Source organism: Lithobates pipiens, unplaced genomic scaffold, assembly GCF_037356315.1.
Source record: "Lithobates pipiens isolate NorthernLeopardFrog02 unplaced genomic scaffold, aLitPip1_a1.2 Scaffold_27, whole genome shotgun sequence".
Classification (NCBI taxonomy): Eukaryota; Metazoa; Chordata; class Amphibia; order Anura; family Ranidae; genus Lithobates; species Lithobates pipiens.
In genome coordinates, this window is record NW_027507788.1 from 218,443,090 (window position 1) to 218,464,135 (window position 21,046).

General features: G+C 47.7%; 2 protein-coding genes across 2 annotated transcripts in view; one reads left to right on the plus strand and one right to left on the minus strand.

The window, feature by feature from the left end:
- ZBTB48 (zinc finger and BTB domain containing 48) overlaps window positions 1-21,046 on the minus strand; it is a gene marked incomplete in the record, with an annotated part of 314,981 nt that overhangs the window by 283,673 nt on the left and 10,262 nt on the right. Inside the window, 1 exon segment of the mRNA XM_077458264.1 lies at window positions 2,955-3,647. Coding sequence (XP_077314390.1) covers window positions 2,955-3,647 — 693 coding nt within the window.
- Window positions 16,910-20,419, plus strand: LOC143934550 (uncharacterized). Its single transcript, XM_077458263.1, has 2 exons — window positions 16,910-17,425; window positions 19,538-20,419. The coding sequence occupies exons 1-2, from the start codon at window positions 16,917-16,919 to the stop codon at window positions 19,986-19,988; spliced, it is 960 nt and encodes a 319-aa protein (XP_077314389.1). The 5' UTR covers window positions 16,910-16,916; the 3' UTR covers window positions 19,989-20,419.

Sequence of the window (21,046 nt, forward strand, 5' to 3'; positions counted from 1 at the left end):
TGGTTTTATTTATTTAATTATTAGCCAACGCCCCCCTCTGTTACCTGCACCTGGGCAGCACAGACAGTGCTAATTACAGACGCTTTGATAAAGGAAACCCAATAAACCTTTGCAACATCTTTACAAAAGACAATCGTTTGTACAGCTGCCGACACTCCCTGAGGATTTCTTACGCTATAGCGCCTGCAAAACGCCCTGGTGTGAAAGGGGTCTTACAGTAGTGATTATCTGCTTTTTTCTACTATAAAAGGGCTAATTTTAGTTTTTTTAACCCCAGTATGTTAGTAAATGTCTTAGACTTTGTTCACATCTATGTGTTTATTGGTGCTTTTTGCAGAAATGCACTACAGTTAATTTCCATGGTTTCCTATGGGACACGTTCACATCTGAAAGGGTCGGGGACTTTTAACGCAAAATGGTGCTTCATTGGTTCCATATACTTCAATGGAGAAGCTGCAGAAGAGCATGTAATGCGTTTTTTTGCAGCAATTTGTTTTTTAATCTGCCCAAAAAAATGCAACTTGCAGTAAAATCACGTGCGCAAAAATCAAAACGTACAGCAAAAAGCACTGCAGAAACAGATCAAAAGCAAACTGCATAGGTGAGTACCGAGCCTTACGCCGGCCACACCGATCAATTTTCAGATGAGAATATTCAGACGAAAAATCTTTGTACATTCGCTGAATGAAAGAATTTTGTTTGAAATTTTCACTTGTTTTTAACATTCTGTTTTTAAAATGAATGTCATTTCTGAACGAAAACCACATCCACCGTCTGAAAATTCCTTTGACTGAGAAGTTTTCTATTATTTCCAAATTTTCCCGTCACTGTAGTCTAAAATGAACGTCAATTTGACCCACTTTTTTTTTTTAAAGGTTATTAACCGATTAATCGAAACAATAATCGGCCAACTAATCGATTATGAAAATAATCCTTAGTTGCAGCCCTACTCGCGTGTGTAAGTTTGAACACAGTTTACCTATGCTTGTGTGACTTGCGCATGCGTCCGCTTCTGCGCACAAACACAGAGGGATGGGGCACATTAAACTTTTTTTTTTCCTTTTTTTAGCACTTTATCTTTTATTATAACGGATGTAAACATCCCTTGTAAAAGAAAATACTGCAGCTGCTGACTTTTAAAATAGTGACACTTACCTGTCCAGCGCGCCCGCGATGTCGGCACCCGAAGCCGATCTCTCGATTGTCTCTCGGGTGCTGCCGCTGCCATCTTGGGTATGGGAATCAGGAAGTGGAGCCTTTCGGCTTCATTTCCCGGTTCCCTACTGCGCATGCGCGAGTCGTGCTGCGCAATAAGGATGGTCCCCGCTGTCTCTGGGATCCGTGTGTTTCCCAGCAGGCAGCGGGGGACTTTCGGAAAGGGGCGTACCTTCTGCAGAATCTACGCCAGAAGTGGGTGCAGATACAGATACCAATTGTGGCGCCGGAGGGGGGGGGGATTCCAATGAGCGGAAGGTCCACTTTAGGGTGGACCTCCGCTTTAAAAGCAAAAAATAAATAAAAAATTGCTTATTATGGCCCGGGAACCGGGAATGACGTCAGACGTCGCTCCAGTTCTCCGAGGGCATAGAGACGAGTGGCAGGCCGGAAAGCGGTGGGGGGAGGGCACTTTTATTTGAAGCAGAACCAGCCATAGGAAAAAAATAATACCGGGACAATGGCAGCTAGCTGCTGTCATGACCCCGGTATTTAAACGACACGGTAATTAAGTATTTTTACTATGGGCCGGTCGTCATGTTGTTAAACAAGACATAGCGAGATAGATACGCGGGCTGTCATTTCTGATCCGGTAGTCATCCTGATCCTCAGACTTCAATTGCCTTATAAATCAAATGACCTCAAAGAAGTAGGCAGCAAGTGTAGTCAATGTGAAGTCATTCCTTCTAATCTACAGACTTGCGGCAGAATAGCGATTAAACCCATTAGGCTGGTATTAGAGCCAGGACAAAACGCTACTGCGGAGGTCAGCAGTGGTGGCCTCCTGCTTCCTGTAAGCCCAGGTTACCTTTCAAAGCCAACTCCAGAGTATCAGGATGCCTGTTCTAGATGGATAGTTTACCTGGCTCCTAAGACAACACTGGTTGTGTAAAGACATAGAAGATGGTTAATTCACCATTATACCTAATAGCGGTCCATTACATTCAACTGGACTTGTACTGTAATGTTGAAGACGTTTCATAACTTATCCAAACCAGTTCTGATGAGTGTCAGGAAGGTACTCCGGCACTTATACCCACACAAGAAGCACCAACACCTTGGAAAGACGTGTTATTGTTCAAGAACAGGATGTGAAAGTTGTGGAACCCCTTAGAAAGGGTAGAACAGACACCTTGATCCAACCATGGAAATGGTAGATGTTCTTGGGCAAGTCACCTAAGCTTCATAGGTGTTAATCCTTCAAATCACATGGCTGAAGATGTGAATTGTCAAAATGCCGGGGTAAAGACAAATATTGTTGAAGGCCCTCGCTCTTGCTCCAGGCTCAATGTAGATGGCCTTTTCCATGTCTCTTGAGAACCGGTTGTCCTCTTTGCCCAAAATGTGGACCTCACTCTTCTTTGAGATGCCGTTTTAGCATCACTATCCCGGCATTTTGATAACAATTCACACCTTCAGCCATGTGGCTCAAAAGATTAACACCTATGAAGCCTCCCTGACGGCAAGGATGGAATTGGGTAACAAGAACTAGGTGGTTCCACAATTTTTACACCTTCCATCCTGTTCTTGGCAAAGAACATCTAACTTCCAATCCATAGTTGGGTGAAGGTTTCTGTTCCCCATGACTAAAAATGGTGCAGTATGTTCCCGACACTCAATGGAACTAAAAGGGCTTGGATGAGCTTCAAATTGTTGATATGGAACAAGCCCAGTTGTTTGTGGCCAACTACAATTACATATACCATGACCTGGAGAGCCGGGAGCCTCCACAGACTTACCGTTATACAGTCTCCATCGCTGCCAATACACGGCCCGTTCTTCTGCCCTCTCCTCTGCCTCTTGAACTCCCTCCTCTCAACAATTTCTGGGTCCTTCAAGACGACTTCCTGAAATGGAGTAATCGCCACTGTCCCTTGGAGCAGGGAAAGGCCGTTGTCCTGTTCATTGGCCGGCTCCGCTGGGACTTCACTGTCCGCCAGCACGTTGCTGAGCTCTGATATTCCCTTTAGAGTATCCTCTCCATCCGACTCCTCCGCCTCGTTCAGGTGTCCATTCAAGGTCTCCAACGTTCCAGACTGTTGGAAAAAATCTTCGGTCCGGTCAACGGACTCAAAACACTTTGGCTGGAACTGTTCACAGACCTCAACAGCTTCAAAAATACCCAATTCCTTGGAGGCCGAGAGGACCTTCTCCACATTGTGATGGGATAGAGTCAGCTCCCCTGTGTAGAGGAAATCCAGGAGGAGGCCCATGACCTCCGAGAAGCGTTCATGAAGGATAATGTTTGGGGAGCTGCCGTCTCCATAAAGGCTCTGGAAGAACGGGCTGCTGCAAGCAAGGATACTCCAGTGGGCTTTAAACTGGAGATCTCCAACGACAAGGGTGGCATCGCAGTACCGGCCGGCTTCTCTCTGCTTGTTGAGGGCTTGGAGGACCTTGATGCTGTGCTGGATGAACACATTATCCATGACCTGAAGAACACAACACAAAACATTGGAAGATCCTTGTATATGAGAAATATTCCTTTTCTTTTACTCCCGGCTGAATGGAAAGGCAGGGGAGCAAAAGGAAGGCAAGTATGACTGACGGGGGAGATCTTCATTAAAGGAAAACTGGTACTTTGTCCTGCATGAGCCGAGGACAGGGTCACTTTAATGCAGAGTTAAAGGGCAATAGACACATTAACAACATGCAGGACACGTGAAGCATGCTGGTAGGATAACCCAATAGGAAGTGTGTTTATGCAGAAGTCAGGAATGGTGGTCATCCCTGACCCTAGCAATGTTCCCTGCCCTTACCACTCCACCCCTACCTTAACCCATCTTTCCTGCCATTACTGCTTCTCCCTCCTCTTCCCTACAATTACCAATCTTCTCTGCCCTTACCCACCCTGCCTTCGCCACTCTTCTCTACCCTTACCACTCCTCCCTCCTCTTCCCGGCCCTTACCACCCCTTCCCTACATAAACCACTCTTCCCTGCCCTTACCATTCCTCCCTCTTCTCTACCCTTACCACTCCTCCCCTACATAAACCACTCTTCCCTGCCCTTACCATTCCTTCCTCCTCTTCTCTACCCTTACCACTCCTCCCCTACATAAACCACTCTTCCCTACCCTTACCATTCCTACCTCCTCTTCCCTACAATTACCAATCTTCTCTGCCCTTACCCCACTATTGCCACTCATCTCTACCCTTACCACCCCTTCCCTACATAAACCACTCCTCTCTACCCTTACCACTCTTCCCCCCTGCCCTTACCACCCCTTCCCTACATAAACCGCTCTTCCCTGACCTTACCATTCCTACCTCCTCTTCCCTACAATTACCAATCATCTCTGCCCTTACCATACCTTCACCATTCTTCTCTACCCTTACCACCCCTCCCTCCTCTTCCCTGCCCTTACCACCCCTTCCCTACATAAGCCACTCTTCTCTACCCTTACCATTCCTACCTTCTCTTCCATAAAATTACCAATCTTCTCTGCCCTTACTCCACCTTCGTCACTCTTCCCTGCTCTTACCACCCCTTCCCTACATAAACCACTCTTCCCTGCCCTTACCATTCCTTCGCCAATCTTCTCTACCCTTACCACTACTCCCTCCTCTTCCCTGGCCCTACCACCCCTTCCCTACATAAACCACTCTTCTCTACCCTTACCACTCCTCCCTCCTCTTCTCTACCTTTACCACTCCTTCCTTACATAAACCACTCATACCTCCTCTTCCCTACAATTACCAATCTTTTCTGCCCATACCCCACCTTCGCCACTCTTCTCTACCCTTACCACGCCTCCCTCCTTGTCCCTGCCCTTACCACCACTTCCCTACATAAACCTCTCTTCTCTACCCTTACCACCCCTTCCTTACATAAACCACTCTTCCCTGCCCTTACCATTCCTTCCTCCTCTTCCCTTCAATTACCAATGTTTCCTGCCCTTACCACTCCTTCCCTACCTTCACCTGTCTTTTCTATCCTTACCAATCTTTTCTACCCCTACAGCTCTTCACTACCCTTACCATCCCTCCCTCCACTTCCCTACCATACCCTTACCAAGCTTCCCCTATCTTTACAACTGTCCCCTACCCTTACCATCCTTCCCCTGCCTTCACCTATCCTCATTGCCCTTGCCACTACACTTGTCACCACCTCAATACACCTGCTGTCACCACCACAGCTGCCCCCCCCCCCTTTTTTTAGAATGGGCACAATTCTGCTTGTCTCTAAAACAGTAATAGAGTGGAAACCTTGTGTGTGTGTGTGTGTGTGTGTGTGGGGGGGTGACAACTAGGGATTCTCTCCTTTTGGTGGGATTTCCTCTCACTTCCTGTTGTGGCTTTAGAACAGGAACTGAAGAAAACTCTCCCCAAAGGGACACAGATGGCAAGGAGTTATAACCCTCCTTTATGCAATCCAAAATGAAAAAAAGAAAAAGAATGTTTTTTCCCCCCTTAATTCTACTCTAAAGCGGTAATAAACCCAAATCCAAAACTGTAATATATTGCAGCTCACCAATCATTAGATGTGGCAGCTGCATTAGTTTTCCTTTTTTTGACCCCCCCCTTCTGTTCTCAACTGGTGATCTGGCCAGTAATACACCTCCTGTATTAGAGCGCCCTCACTCTGGAGGAAGGAGAACAGGGGGCACCTTTTGACAGCAGCATTATCAGTCTTGGGGGGGGAGGGGAGTGTTAAATGTATTAGCAGATTTAGCTACACTAACAAATTGAAGCCAAACTCCAGCTCACACTTTATAATCAGCTACAGCAGTTTTATTTCCTTTTTTGGGGGTTTTACATAAATAAAAGCCGATCTTTGTAAGCACCCCTGTCAGTGGTAAACGGGTTGTCCCAACCATCAAACTGATACATCAGCAGGGGAGCTTGTACTTTCGAAAAACTGAATTACTGGCAGGATCGCCAAATGAAAACAGAAGAAGCAAAACCTAAAAAAGAAAACGAATGCAGCCGTCACATCTAAGAATTGGCTGCAGTACAATAAATGTTTGCTTTTTGGGTTTTAAGGGGTTGCAAAAGGCAGAAGGTGCATTCTGTGCATGAAGATAAAATAATTCTGTGTGCAGCCCCCTCCCCCCCCCCATACTTACCTGAGCCCCATTCTCTCCAGCGATGTTGCAGGAATGTCTTGGCAGTCCAGTACTCTCCCTCCTCATTGGCTGAGAGACGGCAGCATGGCGCCACTGGCTCTCTCTGCTGCTAGATGTCAGTGAGCCAATGAGAAGAAAGAGGGGTGGGGCCGAACCGCAGCTCCGTGTCTGAATGGATACACTGTCACTGATGGAGACTCTTTACCATGTGATCAGCCGTGTCCAATCACATCTGATCACGGTGAGGACAGGAAAAGCCGTGTATCGGATTTTCCTCTTTCCTGTCTATTAGACATGAGCAGAGAAGAGCCGATCGGTTGCTCCTCTGATTTGGGGGGGGGGGGGGGGGGGGGGTCTATGTTGATTGTTTATCAGCGCAGCCCCCCAACCAAGGATGTCCACCCAGGACCACCAGGGATACCCACCACTTGTGACCACCAGGTATACTACCCTTGGCCACCAGGGATGCCAATCAGTGCCAAACACTAATGCATGCCAATCAGTGATGCCCATCAGTACCATCCATCCGTGCCACCTATCAGTACCACCTATGTGTCCCATCAGTGAAGAAGAAAACTTACTTATTTACAAAGTTTTGTAACAGAAACAAAAAAAAAAAAGTTTTGTTTTTCAAAATTTTCAGACTTTTTTTTATTTTATTTGTTTAGCAGAAAATAAAAACCGCAGAGGAGATCAAATACCAGCAAAAGATCTATTTGTTGGGAAAAACTGATAAAAATCTCAGTTGTGTACAGTGTCACGTGCCCAGTATTGAAGCGGTTAATCGCCTCCACACGTGGGGACCCCGGCACGCGCGCACACACACACACACGTGGGGACCCCGGCACGCGCACACACACACACACACACACGTGGGGACCCCGGCACGGGTACACACACACACACGTGGGGACCCCGGCACGCGTACACACGTGGGGACCCCAGCACACACGCGCGCGCACGCACACACACACGTGGGGATCCCGGCACACACACACACACGTGGGGACCCCGGCGCACGCGCACACACACACGTGGGGATCCCGGCACACACACACACACGTGGGGACCCCGGCGCACGCGCGCGCACACACACACGTGGGGACCCCGGCGCACGCGCACACACACGGGGACCCCGGCACGTGCGCACACGTGGGGATCCCAGCACACATACACAGACGTGGGGATACCGACACGCGCACACACATGTGGGGACCCCAGGACACATGCACACAGACGCCGCCGATCTTCCCAATTCCGGAGATCACAGATCGGACACGGTCTGCGTGCATTGTGTGTTCACACCACACACATCTCTGCGCTGGGGCTGCGCTTCATCCATTTAGAAGGGATCACACATGTCATTATATATATATATATATATATATATAAATATATATATATATGTGTGTGTGTGTGTGTCATTATACAGGTCACGCTGATAACCGGACTGTGAGGAGCCGCACACACAGGGGGGACATGCAGACTCCATGCAGATGTCCCTCCTGGGAGGAGAACCTGAGACCCGGTGCTGCACAGGGAGGATTGCTGATCACAGAGGTATAGAACACTATGACGGCCCCCACCCAGACACCACTCAGGGGGTCTCCAGGACTCTTCCCTCTGGGGGAGAACACACACCCCTCTCCCTCTTATATACCGGTCACTTCCCGGCTCACCCTGCACCTCCAGGCTGCTCCTCTCTGCGTCCGGCCGGCCGCTCTCGCGAGATCTCATGTCACATGACATCCGGCATTCACACAGGACGTCCCGCCGCCATCTTGGTTGTGGCAAAATACTTATGAAAACCGCCGGCGAACAGGTCGCCGTACCGGGAATGTGATCCCCCCGTAGGATATAACTATCCCCGCTGGAGAGGAGTCAGGTCGTGGGTGTGAGGCGGGCGGGCTAGTGAGCGGCCGCCATCTTGGTTGTGGCAGTCTGTATGTAAATCCCGGCTGGCTGGATCTCAATGCTGGGATGTGATTCTCACAGTGGAGAGATGAATTCCTGATCTGCTCTGCCGGTGTCACGTCACATTCCGCTACCCATCATATTCCGCTACCCATCACATTCCGCTACCCATTACATTTGGCTACCCACTGGAATGCGCATGTGCGCCGCCGCCATATGCGATCCAACACAGGGCCCCTTGCCGCACTTCGCGCGGCATAATTATAATCCGGATGGTGGGGCTGGAGCCTGGACTCAGGGGTGTGGGCACAAAATTCTGAGCAGGCGCCGATCGCCTCAGTGTTAGAACGCATATGGCGGCATCGCGCATGCGCAGTCCGGCAGGTAGCCAAATGTGTCCCCACATGAAATGTTTGTCCTTTTTTTTCACACAAATAAAGCTTTCTTTTGGTGCTATTTAACCACTTCAGGACCGCCGTATTGCCATTGTACGTCAGCACAATGGCACAGGCAGGCAGAATCACGTACATCTACGTGATTGCCTTCCAGCGGGTGGGGGGTCCCATCGGACCCCCTCCCGCTGGTTACGGCGGTCCGATTCGGTCCAGGAGCGCTCCGTGATGAGGGGATGGCCGTTCGTTTTCGGCCACCCCCTCTGGATCGCTCCTGGCCAATGAGAAGCTTCCTCCCCTGTGTATTGTTTACACAGGAAGGAGGAAGTGATGTCATTCTCCTCGGGGCGGTCTTTTTGACCGGACTACGAGGAGAAGAGTAAAAGTAAGTGTGCACGAACACTACACTGACATGTAGGTACACACAGGCACACAAACCCCCCCCGATCCCCCCCCCGCCCCCCTCCCCCCCCACTCACAGTGTCACTGATTGCATTGATCATTTCTTTACTGATCAATGCATTCAGTGTCAGTTGTGACAGTAAAAACTGTCAGGACAGTTAGTGTTAGGTCCAGGGTAGCCCCCTATCACCCCCCAATAAAGATTTAACCCCCTGATTGCCCCTAGAGTTAACCCTTTCACCCCCTTTTGCCAGTGTCACTAAGCGATCATTTTTCTGATCGCTGCATGTGTCGCTAGTGTCGCTAGGTAGCTAGTTATTTTTTTAGGTTCACCGCCAGGTTTTTATATCGCTAGGTACCCCGATATACTACCCAATAATGTTTTTAACCCCCTGATTGCCGCTAGTTAACCCTTTCACCCCCTTTTGCCAGTGTCACTAAGCGATCGTTTTTCTGATCGCTGCATTAGTGTCGCTACAGTCGCTAGGTAGCTAGTTATTTTTTTAGGTTCACCGCCAGGTTTTTATAGCGCTAGGTACCCCGATATACTACCCAATAATGTTTTTAACCCCCTGATTTCCGCTAGTTAACCCTTTCACCCCCTTTTGCCAGTGTCACTAAGCGATAATTTTTCTGAACGCTGCATCAGTGTCGCTAGTGTCGCTAGGTAGCTAGTTAACTAGGCTCCCAAAAAGTCCCCCACATGTGGTATCCCCGTACTCGGGAGAAGCAGCAGAATTTATTTTGGGGTGTAATTTGACTTCTGCCCATAGCATGTGTGAGCAATATATCATTTAGTGACAACTTTGTGCAAAAAAAAAAAAGTTTGTAATATTCCCGCAACTTTTGGCAAAATATAAAATATTCCATGGACTCAACATGCCTCTCAGTAAATAGCTTGGGGTGTCTACTTTCCAAAATGGGGTCATTTGGGGGGTTTTGTGCTATTTTGGCATTTTATGGCCTTCGAAACTGTGATAGGTAGTGAGGAGTTAAATCAAAAATTTGCACCCTTAGAAATCCTGAAGGTGGTGATTGGTTTTCGGGGTGCCGTGCGCGACTAGACTCCCAAAAAGTCCCACACATGTGGTATCCCCGTACTCGGGAGAAGCAGCAGAATGTATTTTGGGGTGTCATTTCACATATAACCATGGCATGTGTGAGCAATATATCATTTAGTGACAACTTTTTGTAAAAAAAATTTTTTTTTTTTTTTTTGTCATTATTCAATCCCTTAGGACAAAAAAAATAAATATTCAATGGGCTCAACATACCCATCAGCAATTTCCTTGGGGTGTCTACTTTCCAAAATGGGGTCATTTGGGGGGGATTTGTACTGCCCTGCCATTTTAGCACCTCAAGAAATGAGATCGGCAGTCATAAATTAAAAGCTGTGTAAATTCCAGAAAATGTACTCTAGTTTGTAGACGCTATAACTTTTGCGCAAACCAAAAAATATACGCTTATTGACATTTTTTTTACTAAAGACATGTGGCTGAATAAATTTTGCCCTCAATGTATGACTAAAATTTAGTTTATTCGATTTTTCTTATAACAAAAAGAAGAAAATATCTTTTTTTTTCAAAATTTTCGCTCTTTTTTCATTTATATCGCAAAAAAAAAAAATCGCAGAGGCAATCAAATACCATCAAAAGAAAGCTCTATTTGTGGGAAGAAAAGGACGCAAATTTCGTTTGGGTGCAATATTGCATGACCGCGCAATTACCAGTTAAAGCAGCGCAGTGCGAAATTGCAAAAAGACCTCTGGTCCTTAAGGTGTTTATTGGTCCGGAACTGAAGTGGTTAATCACCGCTGGGTTTTTTATTTTTTGCACTATAAATCAAAAAAGACTGAAAATTCAGAAAAAATAAATAAATAAAATTCTTTGTTTCTGTTAACATTTATTGCAGAGTATTGCACAGTGTTGCAGAATATATATATTTTTTTTAACTTTTTTAATGACCACCATGTAGAATCAAATGGTTAAAGGGAGAGCACAGGAGGCACACCAGGCGGCAGCACTGTCAGTCTGGGGGGGGGGAGTGTTAGCTGGACTAGTGGATTTAAATACACTAACAAATTAAAGCCAAATGCCAGCTGATACTTAAAAAAATCAGTTGCAGCAAACATTTTTATTTTCTTCTGGGATAAAAGATTTACATAAATAGAAAAGGGATCATTGTAATCCCCCCAGCTGTGTGTTAAATTCTTTGTCTTATCCATGTAAACTGATACATTCAGCTGGAGAGTTTGTGCTGTAAAACTAAAAAAAAAAAAAAATAATAAAAACAATAAACACATTTATCATATCATATATTATTTTAATTAAAACTGATGTGCTGGCTGGATTACCAGATTAAAAAAAAAAAAGAAGGAAAAACCTAAAAAATAAAACAAATGCAGCCATCACATCCAAGAATTGGTAAGCTGCAATATAAGAAATGTTTATTTTGGGTTTAATACCGCTTTAAAAATGGCAGTCAGATGGCTAAAAAAAAGCTTTTTTTATCCTTATGATAAATATAGGGGAGTTGCAGCTTCAAGACTAGACTATAACTGTCGATCACAGATTGCTATTTGAGCCTAATGCACTGGACATGCATTGGTTGCCATGGCAATGCTGTCAGCCAATCAGTGCAGTGAGCAGCCCCATGACATCATAGTGAGCGTTAGTTGCCATGGGAATGCTGTCAGCCAATCAGTGCAGTGAGCAGCCCTGTGACATCATAGTGAGCCTGCAGGTATTTATTCAGGTCAACAGCCAGCCATCCTCATTCAGTGACTGTTGATCGTAGTGGCAACACCCGTTAGACTTGCTCTGCGAACTTCTCTGATATTTTAGCGAATTTTCTGAGTTACATTTATTATATTTGTGATCCAGGAGACTTTATTTAATTGCAATTTATTATCTTTTGTGATAAAGATTGAAAATGAGATTTTTGATAAAACTGCTAATTTTTCTGTGCATTTTGCACCGGGGGACAGGTAAGTTCATATATTAATTTCTCTTTTTTTTTTTTTTTGATAAACATATAAATTGGCGGTTTTGCTTGGATGTGTGGATGAGTGATGCTATTTTTAGCCATTTGACCATTTGTTTTTGTTTTTTTAAATCTCATGAGACTTAGGTGAAAATAACTGCCACTTTTCTGAACATGAGCCTCCTTTGTCCTGATGTGTAGGCTTTGTAAATGGGGTTTTATGTGATTTATAAATGACACTTAATTGGCTACAGTTAAAAAAAAATCATTCTTTCTTATTCTAAAGCTTTGTGAATTGAGCCTACCGGGGGGAGGGGGGGTTCTTTAACTATTAATCAGAGTCAGTGATTGGCTGACAGTATTCCTACCGGCAGTGCTGTATTTCCAGTGCATTGCAAAGGGACTCAAATACCAGCAATACGGATATCACCCGTGTATGTATGAGTTTTAGCCTTCAAGTGGAACTAAACCCAAAAAATTGAAGGCCTTCCCAATACAGCTACATACTGTACAAGGCATGCTGGGAAAGCTAACTGCCACATTTGCTTGTGCTCTCAACCAAACTGTCAATCCATCAGGCAAGGTGGAGCCATAACGGATGGCATGTGCAGCTCCATGGTAACTGCAGCTCAAACAGAGGGCTTAGATGGCAGCTTCCTTGGCTGTAAAGGAGCGGAGGGTTTAGTTCCAAGTTAAAGGATAGGTTCACCTTTAGGAATATGTTACATGTTACATGCATATTTAGGGTGTAACATGTAACATGCTCCTATGCTCCCGCCACCTTACATTTTTAGGCCCAAAATTAAATTTATTATTATTATTTATTATTTATTGAATTAAATTTTAATTAAATTAAATAAAAAAAAAAGCAAAAACAGCCCTGGCAGCGAAAGCGTTAATCTAAACCCAGAAATGTGAGATCCACCTAAGGTCCACAAAAAGGTGTTTTTTTTAAATATTTTTTCTTTTTTACTGCCTTTGATGTTATATATTATAACTTTGGAAATGTTTCACTATTAACGACAATTTCTCTCTTTCCGTAGCATTGTCCCAAGCTGAGCCTTCATACAGCCACCTGGAGGCCAGAGCCGGCTCCAAATTGGAGATTCCATGCCATCTCTCCATTGACGGAGTGACTAGCAATCATCGGATTGACTTAGAATGGAGGATGGCACCGGCCGGAACCCACAAGTACATGACCATCCTGCGGCACAGTGGCATCAAGCTGCAGCCTCCGAGTCATCACGACCAGAGAGAGCGCCCAGGTTCAACCCATGAAATGGACTGTTCTCTCGCTCTCAGTCCTCTCCGCCTGGAAGACAGTGGGACGTACGAGCTCAACCTCATGGTGGATGGTGTACAGAAGGGACCGGTTAAAAAGTTCAACGTTCATGTAGCAGGTAAGTGTTAGATACAGTAGCTCCCATACCCAATACACACCTAAGCAAGAAAAAGTTTGATGTGCTGGTTCACTGTACATTTGTATGACCTCTTTATCATTTGTTTTATGCAGATTCTCCGCTCATGGACGTAGGCAAGAAGTTTCAAACCAGGCGCATGGTCATGTTTCCCCGTCCAGGCACTTCTCCCATCCAGACCAGGGATGAACAGGTATTGCCTGTGGATGAAAAACCAGCAGTGCCTGCATATGAAGGCCGGGCAGTGCCTGCATATGAAGACCAGACAGCAGTGCCTGCATATGAAGACCAGACAGCAGTGCCTGCATATGAAGACCGGGCAGTGCCTGCATATGAAGACCCTGCATATGAACACCGGGCAGTGCCTGCATATGAAGACCAGGCAGTGCCTGCATATGAAGACCAGGCAGTGCCTGCATATGAAGACCAGGCAGTGCCTGCATATGAAGACCAGACAGCAGTGCCTGCATATGAAGACCAGACAGCAGTGCCTGCATATGAAGACCAGACAGCAGTGCCTGCATATGAAGACCAGACAGCAGTGCCTGCATATGAAGACCAGACAGCAGTGCCTGCATATGAAGACCAGACAGCAGTGCCTGCATATGAAGACCCTGCATATGAACACCGGGCAATGCCTGCATATGAAGACCAGGCAGCAGTGCCTGCCTATGAAGACCGGGCAGTGCCTGCCTATGAAGACCAGACAGCAGTGCCTGCCTATGAAGACCAGACAGCAGTGCCTGCCTATGAAGACCAGGCAGCAGTGCCTGCCTATGAAGACCAGGCAGCAGTGCCTGCCTATGAAGACCAGGCAGCAGTGCCTGCCTATGAAGACCAGGCAGCAGTGCCTGCCTATGAAGACCAGGCAGCAGTGCCTGCCTATGAAGACCAGGCAGCAGTGCCTGCCTATGAAGACCAGGCAGCAGTGCCTGCCTATGAAGACCAGACAGCAGTGCCTGCCTATGAAGACCAGACAGCAGTGCCTGCCTATGAAGACCAGACAGCAGTGCCTGCCTATGAAGACCAGGCAGCAGTGCCTGCCTATGAAGACCGGGCAGTGCCTGCCTATGAAGACCGGGCAGTGCCTGCCTATGAAGACCAGGCAGCAGTGCCTGCCTATGAAGACCAGGCAGCAGTGCCTGCCTATGAAGACCAGGCAGCAGTGCCTGCCTATGAAGACCAGACAGCAGTGCCTGCCTATGAAGACCAGACAGCAGTGCCTGCCTATGAAGACCAGGCAGCAGTGCCTGCCTATGAAGACCAGGCAGCAGTGCCTGCCTATGAAGACCAGGCAGCAGTGCCTGCCTATGAAGACCAGGCAGCAGTGCCTGCCTATGAAGACCAGGCAGCAGTGCCTGCCTATGAAGACCAGGCAGCAGTGCCTGCCTATGAAGACCGGGCAGTGCCTGCCTATGAAGACCGGGCAGTGCCTGCCTATGAAGACCGGGCAGTGCCTGCCTATGAAGACCGGGCAGTGCCTGCCTATGAAGACCAGGCTGGGACTTCATCTGAAGACCAGGCTGGGACTTCATCTGAAGACCAGGCTGGGACTTCATCTGAAGACCAGGCTGGGACTTCATCTGAAGACCAGGCTGGGACTTCATCTGAAGACCAGGCTGGGACTTCATCTGAAGACCAGGCTGGGACTTCATCTGAAGACCAGGCTGGGACTTCATCTGAAGACCAGGCAGTGCCTGCCTATGAAGACCAGGCTGGGACTTCATCTGAAGACCAGGCTGGGACTTCCTCTGAAGACCAGGCTGGGACTTCCTCTGAAGACCAGGCTGGGACTTCCTCTGAAGACCAGGCTGGGACTTCCTCTGAAGACCAGGCTGGGACTTCCTCTGAAGACCAGGCTGGGACTTCCTCTGAAGACCAGGCTGGGACTTCCTCTGAAGACCAGGCTGGGACTTCCTCTGAAGACCAGGCTGGGACTTCCTCTGAAGACCAGGCTGGGACTTCCTCTGAAGACCAGGCTGGGACTTCCTCTGAAGACCAGGCTGGGACTTCATCTGAAGACCAGGCTGGGACTTCATCTGAAGACCAGGCTGGGACTTCATCTGAAGACCAGGCTGGGACTTCATCTGAAGAGCAGGCTGGGACTTCATCTGAAGAGCAGGCTGGGACTTCATCTGAAGACCAGGCTGGGACTTCATCTGAAGAGCAGGCTGGGACTTCATCTGAAGAGCAAGCTGGGACTTCATCTGAAGAGCAAGCTGGGACTTCATCTGAAGAGCAAGCTGGGACTTCATCTGAAGAGCAAGCTGGGACTTCATCTGAAGAGCAAGCTGGGACTTCATCTGAAGAGCAAGCTGGGACTTCATCTGAAGAGCAAGCTGGGACTTCATCTGAAGAGCAAGCTGGGACTTCATCTGAAGAGCAAGCTGGGACTTCATCTGAAGAGCAAGCTGGGACTTCATCTGAAGAGCAAGCTGGGACTTCATCTGAAGAGCAAGCTGGGACTTCATCTGAAGAGCAAGCTGGGACTTCATCTGAAGAGCAAGCTGGGACTTCATCTGAAGAGCAAGCTGGGACTTCATCTGAAGAGCAAGCTGGGACTTCATCTGAAGAGCAAGCTGGGACTTCATCTGAAGAGCAAGCTGGGACTTCATCTGAAGAGCAAGCTGGGACTTCATCTGAAGAGCAAGCTGGGACTTCATCTGAAGAGCAAGCTGGGACTTCATCTGAAGACCAAGCTGGGACTTCATCTGAAGACCAAGCTGGGACTTCATCTGAAGACCAAGCTGGGACTTCATCTGAAGACCAAGCTGGGACTTCATCTGAAGACCAAGCTGGGACTTCATCTGAAGACCAAGCTGGGACTTCATCTGAAGACCAAGCTGGGACTTCATCTGAAGACCAAGCTGGGACTTCATCTGAAGACCAAGCTGGGACTTCATCTGAAGACCAAGCTGGGACTTCATCTGAAGACCAAGCTGGGACTTCATCTGAGGACCAAGCTGGGACTTCATCTGAGGACCAAGCTGGGACTTCATCTGAGGACCAAGCTGGGACTTCATCTGAGGACCAAGCTGGGACTTCATCTGAGGACCAAGCTGGGACTTCATCTGAGGACCAAGCTGGGACTTCATCTGAGGACCAAGCTGGGACTTCATCTGAGGACCAAGCTGGGACTTCATCTGAGGACCAAGCTGGGACTTCATCTGAGGACCAAGCTGGGACTTCTTCTGAGGACCAAGCTGGGACTTCCTCTGAGGACCAAGCTGGGACTTCCTCTGAAGACCAAGCTGGGACTTCCTCTGAAGACCAAGCTGGGACTTCCTCTGAAGACCAAGCTGGGACTTCCTCTGAAGACCAAGCTGGGACTTCCTCTGAAGACCAAGCTGGGACTTCATATGAAGACCAAGCTGGGACTTCATATGAAAACCAGGAAGTGACTGCGGATGAAAAAGAGACATTGCCTGTGGATGAACAGACATTGCCTGAGGACAAAGGCCCTACATTCCCTGAGGACAAGGAATCACTGGGGTCTTTCCAAACAACAACACAAAACCAACCCTCAATGGCGTTTTCTGAACCAGCAATAGCAACAAAGTCCGTTCGACATGAAAGGATAACACTGAAGTTTGATCCCCATTTGAGTAAGTTTGCCAATGACGAAGAACCTACGGCAGCTGTGGAGGAGGAATCACTGGGGCCTTTCCCATCAGTACCAGAAACCCAACCAGGCACTTCTCCCATCCAGACCAGGGATGAAGAACAGGTATTGCCTGTGGATGAAAAACCAGCAGTGCCTGCATATGAAGACCGGGCAGTGCCTGCATATGAAGACCGGGCAGTGCCTGCATATGAAGACCGGGCAATGCCTGCATATGAACATCGGGCAATGCCTGCATATGAACACCGAGCAAAGCGTGCACATGAAGACCGGGCAATGCCTGCATATGAAGACAGGGCAATGCCTGCATATGAAGACCTGATGATTCTGAGGGAACATCTCTTTGTGCTCATCACTTCCGGAATCGTCCTCTTTCTGATAGTGGTGGCCTTGGTAGCAGGATGCTGTTTCTAGTAAGTTGTTTTTATACTTTTTTATACCATTTCATCAAAAAACAAAGCAGAGGCCTCGTTCTCTACTTTACTGGCAGCTTACCCTCTGTGTTCAGTCCCCAGATTTTAGCAGCAAAAGCTCTTCTCTGAGCACAGAGTTATCTTTTACACACCTTCAATAGTTCTGTTTTGCTTGTAATAAGTTCTTTTTATAGCTTAAGCCCTTGTACACACGGGTCGGACATTCCGACAACAAAATCCGTCGGATTTTGTCCGAAACTGCTGTTGCATACACACGGTCGGACAAAGTTGTCGGAAAATCCGATCGTTCAGAACGTGATGATGTAATTTCGTTACGACGGGACTACGTTCAGGCTAGTAGCCAATAGCTTTGGTCTCGTAATTTGATCTGAGCATGCGTGGCACTTTGTCCGATCGGAATTCTCTACAAACGATCGGACAAAGTCCCATCGGACCATGTTGTCAGAAAATTTTATAGCCCAGCTCTAAAACTTTGTCGGTCGGATATTCCGACGGAAACAGTCCGATGGAGCCCACACACGGTCGGATTATCCGACAACACGGTCCGTGTTCCGTCGGAATGTCCGACCGTGTGTACATGGGCTTAGAATGTCTGTGGGACAGAGGCGGAGGCTTTTTGAGGCTGCGGGTAACAGTAAGAAAAAGGTTCCTGGTGTGCAATTAAATCATTTTTTTTTTTCATTATGCTGTCCAATTTCTGCAGATATCGTAGTAGTTTAATGTAACAAAGTCTATGCCAGAACTAATTCACAGCAATGTGCAGTTGAGGTAGACCCAAAATTGGTATCTCACGTTTACGTGGTTGGGTGGGAAACGCAAATGTGACTTTTGCTTTCTCCGACTTCTTACCGCTGGTGAGAGATCCAATTAAGTCTTCCCGGTTCTTGGGGACGTCATAGCCGGTACAACACTAAATGATGGCGTTTCACCTCACCGGCTACGGCAGAGTTAAGAAATTTAGGTTTTTAGTGCAGGGGGTCTCCAAACTTTCTCAACAAAGGGCCAATTTACTGTCCTTTATGCCGCGTACACACACGATCAAATTATCCGGCGGACTTGGTGCGGCAAATAATCCGCCGGACCTTATAACGAACGGACTTGGCCACACACAGACACTCCAAAAGTCAGGCGATTTCTAAGGCGATGACGTACAGCGCGTACGACGGGACTAGAAAAAGGAAGTTCAATAGCCAGTAGCCAATAGCTTCCTTCTCGTACTTGCTTCAGAGCATGCGTCATTCTTAGTCCGCCGGACTAGCACACCGCCGAACGGATTGTCCTCTGAAAGCCAAGTCCGGCGGACAAATTTTGAGTTAAAACTACTTTCTAAGTCCGATGAAAAAGTCCGCTGGAGCCCACACACGATCGAATTGTCTGGCGTACTGTGGTCCGCCGGACAATTGGATCGTTTGTACGCGGCATTAGGCTTTGGGGAGGTGGGACTGTGAACAGTGGGAGTAGAAACACCCCCCGGTGTCAGTGTCTGTAAATTATGTCCCATCATTGGTGTCAATGGATGAAATAATGACCAGTCATTGGTGCCATTGGATGGAATAGTGCTCCATCTTTGGTGCCATTGGATGAAATAGTACCCCATAATTAGTATCAGTGGGTGGAATAGTGCCCCGTTATTGGTATCAGTGGGAGGAATAGTGCCCCGTTATTGGTATCAATGGGAGGAATAGTGCCCCATAATTGGTATCAGTGGGTGGAATAGTGCCCCGTTATTGGTATCAGTGGGAGGAATAGTGCCCCGTTATTGGTATCAGTGGGAGGAATAGTGCCCCATCATTAGTGTCAGTGGGAGATATAGTACCCTGTCATTGGTGTCAGTGGATGGAATAGTGCCCCATCATTGGTGTCAGAAAGTGACACATTGGTTACACTCCAGAGAGGGCAGATTCTTAAGTTATTATAGGGAAGTCTGCCCATTGCTGTGTCTAAGAAGCCATTGGTTAAAGCAAACAATGGGTGCTTTTTTTAATACCGAGGTATCGGTTATAGGTAGAGTTAGCCTTTAATGCTGCTAATTTCTGTTAGTTTGTAAAAGCTGCTTTTGTCATTTCTAACCCTTTTTTTTTGTCTTTTCAGTCATGGGAGCTTCTGTAGGAAACTGAAGAGGTTATGCATGAAAGACGGAATATTCGCCTCAGATTTGGAGTGGGAATTGGAATCGGTGGTAATTGAACCGCCTCTAGAGGAAGAACCGGAAACAGCGGCATTCGAATTGGAATCGGTGGTAACTGAACCACCTCTATTTGAAGAGGAAGAACCGGAAACGGCGGCATTGGAAGGGGAATCGGCTGGACTAGAAGAGGTATTAATATTCCGGGATGAAAAGAGGGAGGAGGAACAAGAAAAGCTGCAGAGGGATTGGTTTAGAAGTATATACACCACAATATTCCTAGACAATGAGAGGTATGACGAAATGGGAGACATGGAAAAGGATGGACTTAAAGAGGAATTTATCTTACGAGAGGTAAAGGTTGAGGGTGGTATAGGGCAGGTTGAGGGTGGTATAGGGCAGGTTAGGGAGGTATAAGGCAGGTTGGCAGGTTGGGGTAGTATAGGGCAGGTTGGGGTGGTATAGGGCAGGTTGGGGTGGTATAGGGCAGGTTGGGATTCTATGTAGTGACACTGTGCAGTAACTTACAGCATGCCTGGAGATACATGTGTCCTCGCCTCTTTCTCCTTCAGCTGTGGGATGAGCCAGAGTGAAGGAGGAGGCAGCCACACCCCCAGATCAGGTTGGGGTGGTATAGGGTAGGTTAGAATGGTATAGGGCAGGTTGGGGTGGTATAGGGCAGGTTGGGATGGTATATGGTAGGTTAGAATGGTATAGGTCAGGTTGGGGTGGTATAGGGCAGGTTGGGGTGGTATAGGTTAGAATGGTATAGGTCAGATTGGGGTGGGTTGGGATGGTATAGGGCAGGTTGGGGTGGTATAGGGTAGGTTAGAATGGTATAGGTCAGATTGGGGTGGGTTGGGATGGTATAGGGTAGGTTAGAATGGTATAGGTCAGATTGGGGTGGGTTGGGATGGTATAGGGCAGGGTGGGGTGGGTTGGGATGGTATAGGGCAGGGTGGGGTGGGTTGGGATGGTATAGGGCAGGTTGGGGTGGTATAGGGCAGGTTAGGGCTCTATGTAATGACAGTTTTCAGTCATTTACAGCATGCCTGGAGATGAAGACACCCGGGGCTGCTGTGTCCTCTCCTCTCTTTCTCCTTCAGCTGTGAGATCAGCCCGAGTGAAGGAGTCTGTGGGAGGAGTGGAGGAGGCAGCCACACCCCCAGCTCTGCCCACCCACCCCGGCTGCCTCGGGAGATATAGGATGTCCCTGATGGACAGCTTAAAGTGGTTGTAAACCCTTACAACACACTTTGACCTACAGGCAAGCCTAGATTAAGGCTTACCTGTAGGTCCAAGAAATATCGCCATAGACAGCGGCGGCTCCCATGCGCGGGAGCGACATCATCGTGGCTTCGCCGAATGACAGCAGCAGAGCAGCGAGACCCACCGAGAAGATGGATGCTCCAGACTACAGGGGACAGCGGTAACTTCGCTGGCTCCTCTGTCAGGTAAGTGACAGATAATGGAGT